At 38.0% G+C, this 10939-nt stretch overlaps 1 protein-coding gene across 1 annotated transcript; it reads left to right on the forward strand.

Annotated features, from left to right (window-relative positions):
- Positions 1-346: 346 nt before the first annotated feature.
- On the forward strand, positions 347-6839 carry LOC103156860 (calsequestrin-2-like). The gene is made up of 11 exons (XM_007579054.2): positions 347-676; positions 1707-1791; positions 1874-1974; positions 2522-2630; positions 3983-4056; positions 4507-4637; positions 4702-4747; positions 4841-4895; positions 6099-6199; positions 6290-6364; positions 6432-6839. The coding sequence occupies exons 1-11, from the start codon at positions 431-433 to the stop codon at positions 6639-6641; spliced, it is 1233 nt and encodes a 410-aa protein (XP_007579116.1). The 5' UTR covers positions 347-430; the 3' UTR covers positions 6642-6839.
- Positions 6840-10939: the final 4100 nt, after the last annotated feature.

Raw genomic sequence — 10939 nt, forward strand, 5'->3', positions numbered from 1 at the left:
ATAATCAGTCTACAGTTACCAGTAATATATGGAACAAATAAGTATGGAAAGCAGTCTTCCCATTTAGTCTAAAAAATATATCTTCTTTATTTTTACTATTCTTCCATAAAATAGTTTTGTGGACTTCAGGCATCCTTTGTGCTAAAACTTCTGAAAAAGGATTTATAAATGTTTTTCTTATGTTAAATGTATGAGAACATCACTGCCCTAATGGCTGACAAATCTTTGATACAATATGTATGTCAGGTGAATCTTCTGCAAATGAGTTCAGTCCAATCAGCTTTCTAGTGAGGATGGGGAAAAGGAAATCCTCCTGAGAGCTGGACTGGAATGAGGCGAGGAAGAGGAGGAGAGAGGACAAAAAGAGAAGAAGAGCTGGAGCCACAGAGAAAATATTAACCGTTTTTATTTAACTAAACGTCATTCAGCGATGAAGCACATCCTGCTGGCCGTTCTTTGGTCCGGCCTCAGCCTCCGACTGGTTCTGCACAGCAGAGCCGAGGAAGGTCTGGAGTTCCCGAACTTTGACGGCAAGGACCGGGTTCTGGACATTAACGACCGCAACTACAAGAAGGCCCTGAAGAGGTACGACCTGCTGTGCCTGTTCTTCCACGAGCCGGTGCCGAACAACAAGGGCCTGCAGAAGCGCTTCCAGATGACGGAGCTGGTGCTGGAGGTGAAGCAGAGGCCAGAAACCTTACACTGATTATACAAATAAATCAATTAAATGCATGATAAATCAAAAAGCATCTGCAGAATTTATTGTTTTTATTTTTCTACCAAAATCTGGATGATAAAAGCCTCCAGTCTGGTGCTTTGGTCTTAACAAATTTTTCTCTTAAAGGCTTCACAATTAATTTTATTTACCGTTTTCTTTACTTATTTTGGATTTTTAAAATGTCTTCCAGTTCCAGAGTTAAATGTTGATCAGAATTTAAAGTTTATTGATTTTTGAGAATGTGTTTTTGCATTATTATTAGCTTTATATTACTTAAAAATATCATTATTGTGACAGGACTAGATGTGATTTCTTTACTGCATAAAAAGAATAATTTTGACTTTATCCTCTTGTTTGTCTGCTTTAGTATAACCTTAAAAGTTGTTTTAATATTGTCAACTTGATTAATTCACGACATTTATTTTTTTACTTAAACCCATTATGTGATCTCTGGTGGATTGAATGCATTCAGATGTTGTTTCTGGGTCATTTTATTAATTATAAAAGTTCTCAAAACCATTTAGAAACTCACAAATTCTCATTTTTAAAATGAAAAATTAAGAGAAACGATCAAGTTTTCACAGCTTGTGTTTGTAGATTTTGGTTTTCTTTCTTAGTCCCAAAGGCGGAAGGCAATCCTGTAGCAGTCTGTCATCCAGTGTTTCTGAAGAAGTCTCTGACTGAAGACATTCTGAGTTTTTGGGAGGGAATTGGTGTCCAAAACATTCTTGACTTTATGAAGAATCATTCTTTGTGAAATTATCTCCAGATGTTGCAGAGCAAAAACAGAACCAGCTTTCTTTACCAGGCTGGTTCTGATGAAGAATGGTGGCCATTTTAGATTTTCAGGAAGATAGAAACCTTTGACTATGAACCAGCTGATCTTAACAAGTGGAACGGACCAACCAAATCCCAGTGGATGGCAGTAAAGTTGAATGTGCTATAATTGAGACTAAAATAGTTTTTCCTATTTGCTTTGACTCTCCAGCTCACAGCTCAAGTCCTGGAGAATAAAGACATTGGTTTTGGAATGGTGGACTCCCAGAAAGACGCCAAAGTAGCAAACAAACTGGGTACGGCTTAGCATCTAACACTAATGTTAATGATTGATCATCATAGATGATGTGGCTAAATAATCCCTCTGGTCCCCATCAGGTCTGCAGGAAGTCGGAAGTGTTTATGTGTTTAAGGACGACCGCGTCATTGAGTTCGACGGGGAGCTTTCAGCAGACACCTTAGTGGAATTTCTATTGGATGTAAGTGAGAAAATACGGCATTTATCTCACAATTAGCCCCAAGTTTCACCTTCCTTAGACATGAAAACACAACTGTTTTGCTTCCTAATATAAAATAACTACTCTAAGTAGTTTAATTTACACTCAACTTACATTGAAAGGCTTGTGAAACTGGACTACATAACTTTTAAACAATTGACCCCTAACTGAAAGGACACCAACGTTAGAGAAAATGTTACTGTCCAAATTGCCAAAATGCAAAATGACATTTTAATATGTTTTATTGGGATATTATAGACATAAATACGTAAATAACTGTTGGATTTTCAAGAATTGCTGCAGATTTTGAGTTTCTGAGTTGGCCTCCAGAAAAGAATCTCATACCATGATGCTGCCACCACCATGTTTCATCATTGCCGTTTAGTATTCAGACCATATTTAGTTCAACATTTGGGACCCAAATTATTTGGAAAAGCCCCCTAAGTGTTTAAATATCGACCACCCACACAGGGTAAATGAAAAACTAATGATTTCTGGAGTTGGACTGAAAATGATATTTTGCTTCCAGGTTCTGGAGGATCCGGTGGAGATCATCAACAACGCCATGGAGCTGCGGGCCTTCGAGAGGATGGAGGAGGACATCCGCCTCATCGGCTACTTCAGAGGAGAGGACTTACGTCAGTCCGTCCAAAAGACAATTCACGTTTTAAATAATGTATTTAAAGCTGCAGCTTGTAACTTTTACCTGTTCAAACGGGCCCCATGTTATTAAAACATTGATCTCCTTCCTGAACTGCACCAACCCTGATCAAAAACAACCAATCAGAGCCAGGAGGCGGGGCTTAATGCTCCTTGTGCTAAATGTGCTAATGGTGGAGAAACAACAGGAAATCTGTTAATCCACCATCATCTGTGGCTATGCTAACTAGCCTTAGCATTCACAACAGGCTTTGTTGACTGGCACAGTCAACAAAGCCTGCAACGCAATTAGTGCTGCATAATTGACAGCACTAAGACCCGCCACCTAGCTCTGATTGGTTGTTTCTAGTTAGCACTGGGAGAAAGCAGAGAAGCTCAATTTGTTCACTATCACAACCACAGTTGGGCAACAACAAGTTACATTTACTTGAGTAACTTTTACAGGAAAAATTACTTTTAGTAGTATTTTTCCTATGTTGTACTTTTTACTTCTATTTGAGTAAGTATTTCTATTCTTACTTGAGTAAAATTTCTGGATTTTTTACCCACTTAATAAAAAACAAACATGTTTTAACCAAAAATTCACCAGAGAGACACACACCTGCAGTTTTTGTTAAAGTTTAACAAGTTTTTTATTGAGTTAGAAAAATTTCATTTGCCAGATTTTATTATTTTGAACTATTGTCATTTTTGGTCCTTAAAATACCAAAATTTCCACTTAACTTTATATTTTGGTCCATCTGTTTATGTAATTTTAAAATATCAAATAGTGTTTTAATCTTGAGTAATTTCTTGGACAGCTTCTTACCTTTTCTTTACTAAAATCATGTTGAAGTAGTGTTACTTTTACTTAAGTACAATTTCTGGGTACTTAACCCACCTCTGGTCACAACATGATGATAGATTTAACAAATATTGAAACTTTTTTTTAATAAAAGTAACATCCTGCAGCTTTAATGGGTTAAAAAAGTAGCCGCCGTCTCATTGGTGCCCCAATGAGCCGCTGAGATGCTAATGGGATCCAGAGGCTAATGATGCTACGTCACCATGAAGCCTGTTAATGAGAAACCTGATTCCAGACACTCTCACTTTGTCTCAGGAGACGCTTTAAATAGCACGCAGCTTTTCATGTAGTAGGTCAAACTGCAATTATAGTCAAGAAAAAAAAAAGACACATGATACTGGCACAGATTTTCATTAAACCCTGAAATTTTGAAAACTGACCAAAGATGAAGCAGTTTACTACTTTCTTTCCACATCAAGGCTTCTTTTAATTATGCTTCTATTATTTATTCTTAACTAAATAAGTTTTCTCTACTTGTTTTGTCAGATTACAAAGCTTTCCAGGAAGCCTCAGAGAGATTTCAACCGTACATCAAGTTCTTTGCAACATTCGATAAATCTGTAAGTAATAATAGTTCCTTTCCATCTATCTGTGGATTTTTAATATTAATTCTTTGATCAGATTTTTTTTTGTTGCACTAAAATGTTTCAGGTTATTAACAAATTTAAACTAAAACTAAACAAGATTGCAAGAGTAAACGGAAAAATTAGCAGAACAGAGTAAATATTGTTTTTCTAGTACCATGCTAGCTGCTAGCTGGGTAAGTTTCCACTTTTTACTAGCTAGGTAAGTTAAAGTTTTGTTAGTTTGGTAAGACACCCTTTTATGCCAGTTGCTTTAATTGTTTATTGAAGAATTAAGATGTAAGTGTGGGTTCAAATGTCTCAGAAAAAATATTTATGGGGTTTTAGTACAGTAGAATAAAAACATTTTTAATTAACTGATATATTTAACACAGAAGAACTTCTAGTCGTATTACATTGACAGATGGGAGCGTTACGTTGCTCTAGGTTGCCAAACATCTCTCCCTAAAGATGAATGAAGTGAATTTCTACGAGCCGTTCATGGAGGAGCCGGCCATCTTGCCTGGGAGACCTCTGTCTGAGCTGGACATCGTTGAGTTTGTCCACCAACACAGGAGGCAAGTTCTGTAGAGGTCAGAGTTCAGACGAAGTAAAGCGTGACTTACAGTGTTATCGCTACAGGGCTACTCTGAGGAAGCTGCGGGCAGAAAACATGTTTGAGATTTGGGTGAGCAATGAAATCTTTGGTAATTAAATTAACTTTCTTTTCAATTATAGCAACCTCAGTTGATGTAAAATGTTTTTTTCGTCTGTTCTTTAGGAGGATGATATGGATGGGATACATATTGTTGCCTTTGCTGAGGAGGAAGATCCAGGTCTGTATTCATCTATTCAAAGATTTGAACTGTTTCAAACTGCACAGGGTTGTAGGAAAACAGTATTTTTCATCACACTTTGTAAAATTGCTAAATTTGGCTTTCAAATGTTGATTGATCCTGGCATCATGTAAAAAAAACCCAAAAAAAACTATGTCACCAGGACCTGTCTGACAACACAAAGTAGGATAAGAGCTTAAAACGCAACACATTTTGCTCCAATCTGTAGAAGCTGTGTTTCCTTTGACCATATAATTTAGTCAATTTAAATCACAATAACAAATTTGCTCAATGGAAACACACCAATTGATAAAAAAGGTAGTTTATTTCACTGTTGAAATTTGTATATTTTTGGAAAACTGCAATGGAAACATTATTTTTTGTGTTATGTGATCATCAACCGGATGTTACTACTGGCAGAAACGATGAAGACGACAACAGGAAGTGGTTATATAATCATGTTTTTAATGACTTATGTGAACAAACTTATTCTGTGATTTTAATTACGTTTTGTATTTAATTGAAACACTACAATTGTGAAACTATACTTTTTTAATATTTGTGGAATGGCAAGAAAGTTATGCACACATTTATAATGAAAACTGTCAGTTTAGAAACGTCATGATTTGGTGAGGTTGTACCAGTAGTAACTGAAAAGCTAAAGACGAGAGTTGAGTAGACACAGGACGTCACAGTAGACACAGGACGTCACAGTACAACTGTGTGCAACTACTGACAAACGACAAGGATCCGACAAGGACAAAGGCAACAGGTGGGCTTAAATAGAGGGTAATCAGGGAACTAGACACAGCTGGGAACAATCAACAGCAAAGACAGGACAGAGACTCACAGGGAAACAGGACTAAACACAGAAAATCTCAAAATAACTACACAGAAAAACAAGGATCACAACAAGAAAGGATTACAAAGGAATTGTTAAAACTTAAGCACTCCAGAAAACTACGTGGCTCATCAAAGTCCAAACTTATTTGCGATACAAAAATCTTAACCAAGCCATTTACGTTTAAGAATCAACTAATATGGCCGAATTAAAAAAAAATCTCCAATGAAGAGTGAAACAAAATTCCTCCACAGCAAGGCAAAGTTTGTTTTTTTCCCTTAAATATTTTTGTAAATGTTTTTAGCAGTTTGAAATCTTTGTTGTGTATCTTTTTTCTTGTAAAACGAGGTTCTTCTCTTCAGATGGCTATGAGTTCCTGGAGATCCTGAAAGACGTGGCGAGAGACAACACCAACAACCCGGAGCTGAGTATTGTCTGGATTGACCCCGATGACTTCCCTCTGGTTCTGCCTCACCCTCACATTTCCTCTCCTCCACAAAAACCCGGAAGTACCTGAAATAAAACATGAGCCTGACGTGTGTTGTCCCTACAGCTGACCACTTACTGGGAAAAAACCTTCAAGTTGGATCTGTTCAGGCCCCAGATCGGTGTGGTCAACGTGACAGACGTAAGCAACGCCCAGATTAGAACTGAAAATGTTGGCATTTAGTAAGACTGCGCGGACTTTGTTGCAGGCCGACAGCGTTTGGTTGGACATGTCCAACGATGAGGACCTGCCCACGGCGGAGGAGCTGGAGGACTGGATCGAGGACGTCCTGTCCGGGAGGGTGAACACCGAAGACGACGACGAATTCACAGATGAGCAGGAAGACGAGTTCTACGTCTCAGAAGAAGGCGACGTAAATCCAGACGACGAGAACGACGGAGATGACGGAGACTATTAGCCTGCAAGAGTTAAAGTTTGGGTCCAGTCGTTAAAGAAACATTTAAGGTAGAGGCTTTATTAAATATGTAGATGGTAGATGCCTGAAGCTGTAGTTCATCTTCTTCTTCTGATTAATTCCTCTTTGAATCTTAAAGGAAAACATGGTGCAACAAATGAAAACGAGTTTTAGAAGAATAAAAGAAATGACGATACATACCGAGCCTGTGTATTTTTTTTATATGTAACCAATAACCTCTTAAATGGCATTTAATAAAAGAGAAAATCTCCTTTTTTCTTTATGTGCTGACCGTTCAGTTAGCTTTAAAACCACACATGAACATTTAGTTAACTCTGACGCCACTCCTGAGTTATCTATTAGCTTTGAAACTGTGATGAGGAACTTCTGATTTATTTCTATGTTAAAATAGTTTTAGATCAATTAAGAACCTGCAACAAGATTTTTCTGAAAAAAATGAGGAAAAAGATTGTTTTATGCAATGTTAGCTAAGAAGGACTAAATTTAAGTGCATGCCAGACTTTTCAGATATTTTCCCTCCCTGTACTTTACATTTATTTGTCAAGCACATTAAATAATTTCCGAAGCTAAGTGTGTGTTTGTTTTCTCAAACACACACAGATTAGTCCTAATTTAAGCAAAATAAATCTCTTCCTCTTTCAGTGAACATTTTCATGCTAAATTATTCAAACATCCATTTGTAAATAATTCAGCCCCATAATGGTAGTGGACACCTGGACTTTGAGGCCCCTGGGGGCCCGGAAAACTTCATAATGAGAGCCACAGATAAAAAAAAATAAAAAACTCCACATGAATAAAAGATGCAAAGCTACGCAAGAATCATTACGCGGGATAAACAGGATGTTAGTTCAGACAAGGCAAGTAAACATGTCACACTCTCTCTAGAGGGAACTGAGACAGAGGTCAGAGGTCATAAAATCTAAATCTGACGTTTGTGTGGATTAAAAAAAGCGAGGTGTGTGAGATGTGTTAAGGCGTCGCTTTTCGCTCCAAACCAAAAGCCAACGGGTTTTCCTGTTTCGATTCAATCGCCACATAACCAGGTCATCACGGAGACGGAAACGAGGGGAAGGCAGCTTTCCATTTAGATGCAAATTCTCCAATCAGAGCCGACATTCGTTTAGCCGCGCGGCTCTGACGGGCCGGCGGCGAGCCAGTTACATCTGAGCTCCATGACAAGAAAACCATGAAAAAAAAAAAAAAGAAAAGAAGAGGTTGTTTGGTCCAGACATGTCACCCGGTGGAGCGGGACACTTAACGAACGACGACAGGCGGAGAGTGTTGGCGAGCCAGACGGGAAGTAAACCCGTATGGAGACGATAATTAGCTAAACAACGGCCTGTTTTAGAGTGACAGATTGCACCTGACGTCACGCTCTCCAGAATGCCGCCTGTCTAAAAACAGATAAAAATTGCTTTTATTCAGTTGATTTAACTTTAAAAATAGTCACAAGTGCTCAGTTTTCTGTTCTCAGCTGACAGGAGTGGCAGCCGGTGTGGTCATCTGCTGCTGTAGCCCTTCCCTTTCTGAACGTCTGACCAGTTATCTGCTGACTTCAAGAGTGGGTCACTTCGTTGGGAAATGCTCCGATGGAATAATGAAGAGAAGAGTCATAATATTAGCAGAATAAAGACCAAATTTTACCTGAATAAAGTCTTAAAATCATGATAAAAAGTTATTTTAATTTTTGTTGTTGGAGTTCTAATATTATGACTTTAGTCTCGCAATATTTAGCCTTTACTGTCATCTGACTTTATTCTACTTCTACTATAATAACACTTCATTTAGGATATATACTCAGCAGACCATATTTGTTAAAATAAGTTTGTTAACGAGCATATTTGTTAAAACACACACATACTAGTAAATATGTTTTACTAGTTGTAATTAATTTTAAAGCTAAGTGTTCCATGCTTCTCTCCATTACGGTGGCCGACAGGTGCAAATGTGCAGCAACAGAGAAAATATGCAAACAAAAAAAGAGATGGAAACAAAAAGCAAACGAAATGCAGCAAACAAAAAAAGAGACACAAACAAAAAAGACTACAATCACAAATGAAATGCAGCAAACAAAAGAAAAGATGCAAAAAAAGTGCTGAAAACGGAAGTCCTCCAGACCACTAGAGGGAGTCGAACAAAAACAGCTGTGTCCAAATTTATCCTTTAAAACGGGTGTTCAGAAAAGCAGCAATGGCGGCAAATTTGTGCTGTTACACTTAAAATTACACAAAATGACTTTTTACAGTTTTTGCTTTCATAGACTTAGCTCCTTTTTCTGTCGAAGGCAGCCAATATTTCAATTATTTTTATTTCTCTATCTCTTACTTTAATAAGAAGAGTTTGAAACTGGAGGGAGCGGCTGAGCACCAGCCGACAGCTCAGTGTGGCTACTGCAGCTGGCAGTAAAACAAAATAAAGTATGCCTTTATTTCTTACCATCTTCAGCATAGAGCCTTTAAAACCACAAAATAAAATCTGAATATTTTTCTAGAAAACTCTGGTGCTGACCCTTAAGTTTAAGTTATGATACTTCCCAAATGTTCAATTCCTACATATTGATAGGTTTTAACATGAAACCCCCACCCAAAATAAAAAATTAAAATAAAAGTTTAAAGCAACTTAAGTCATAATTTAAATAACACATAGCTTGTATTGAGAACCACTGCAATAAATCAATATTTGAGGAATTTTATTAAGTGGAGTTACTAATTAAAACTTGTTTTTATTTAGAGCCTTATGTTTTTTAAAGGTGTAGCAGAGATTAGATCGGTGACACTCAACCAAACTCCTATCTAAGCAACATTGGAATCTTAGTTTGACTTCTATGGGTCTCAACAGGTTGTTTACTGAGAAAAACACTTTGGTTATTCATTGCTACTTACTAGTCATTTTTGATGGTGCAGCTTGAACACACACACACACACACACACACACACACACACAAAATTAAACCACATTTTACTATAACGTTCTAATAGTTAATGTAGTGAAAACAAATCTACGGTTCTCCAGAGCCGAGCACCGTCACCGTCATGTAAAAGAATTAGCACTTCGCTCAGATCACTTTCAAACTACTTTGATAGTTGTTTGTGAAAAGTAGAATAAAAAAAAAATACTTGGGTTGTTGGTAAAGAAACTAACAGACTTTTTCCGACAGGAAGGTGAAACCCATAATAGCATAGTTAGCTTACCTGACTTTCCACCATGTTTTCCTCTTCATGGCAGACCCCTTTTCTCCCCCTCAGCAGGTTTTCACCTCAGCTTCAATTAAAAAAGGTGCCTAATTTCCCAAAATGGCCTTATATTGTTTGATCTTAAATTTAGGGGGGATTTTTATTGTTAAAAAGCTTTTTGTGTGGCTTCTTCGGGTCATTTTCTCCCATAGGAGGCGCCAATCACAATACTCCAGGCTGCACCTGCAGCTGTCCAGATGGTGCGTTTGCTGCTTCAGGACATTCGAGCACCACTCTGCCACACATCGTCTCCCAGTCAAAAACAGCCCAACATACACTGGAAATTTTTAATTCAAAAAATAAAACTGGCTGAAGCGAAGCTGCAATCCTAAATAACAAGCAGCATCACAGCAGTTTTACAAATGTTCATAAAAAGTGTTTTATTATCGTCAATATTTCTTCTTTTACTTTTTTTTTTTTTTTTTTAATATTAATGTTATGCAACTGAAAAGGACCTGAAAATTCATAGTCAGAAGCCTGACCGTGGACAGAGAGGGCCGTAACCAGGCAACAGTGGGACAGATGGGGACGAAAAAGGCAGGACACACACACTCACACGCACGCACGCACACACACCCACACACACACACACACACACACGCACACACACACACACAGATGTGCGTGTTTACATAAATGCAGTGTAAAAACAGGAGGCACCGCCATGTTACGATCAGAAGGTAAACCATACATATTTTGTTTTGATTTTGATCAGCTTTATACACCTGTGCCAATCCTACTGTAACCACCAGGGGGCAGTAGAGGCTACAATGATTCCTGACCTCTGTGATTTGTGTCACTTTGCAAAGTGCAGCAGGCACAGAAAGACAAACAGGAGGGATTTTTTAGCTTACATTGGAGCATTTTTGTTATCAGGCAAAAAAAAAAGCATGAATCCGTCTGAGTCTTCCTTAAAGGGACTGACCTCGAAGGATTGGATGTTTATAAGACGCCAGGCGGTAGAAGGAAAAACCAGACGGTCCAGTTGGGACGGCGGTTCCACCCTGCTGATCCGCCTCCGCCGATTCTGGTTCCGATATAATGAAG

This window comes from Poecilia formosa, unplaced genomic scaffold (genome assembly GCF_000485575.1).
Source record: "Poecilia formosa unplaced genomic scaffold, Poecilia_formosa-5.1.2 Scaffold505, whole genome shotgun sequence".
Lineage (NCBI taxonomy): Eukaryota > Metazoa > Chordata > Actinopteri > Cyprinodontiformes > Poeciliidae > Poecilia > Poecilia formosa.

Coding starts and splice junctions, on each gene's coding strand:
- LOC103156860 (XM_007579054.2), top strand. CDS start 431: ATGAAGCACATCCTGCTGGCCGTTCTTTGGTCCGGCCTCAGCCTCCGA. Junction 1,975..2,521: donor TAGTGGAATTTCTATTGGAT/GTAAGTGAGAAA, acceptor TTTTGCTTCCAG/GTTCTGGAGGATCCGGTGGA. Junction 4,896..6,098: donor TGCTGAGGAGGAAGATCCAG/GTCTGTATTCAT, acceptor TCTTCTCTTCAG/ATGGCTATGAGTTCCTGGAG.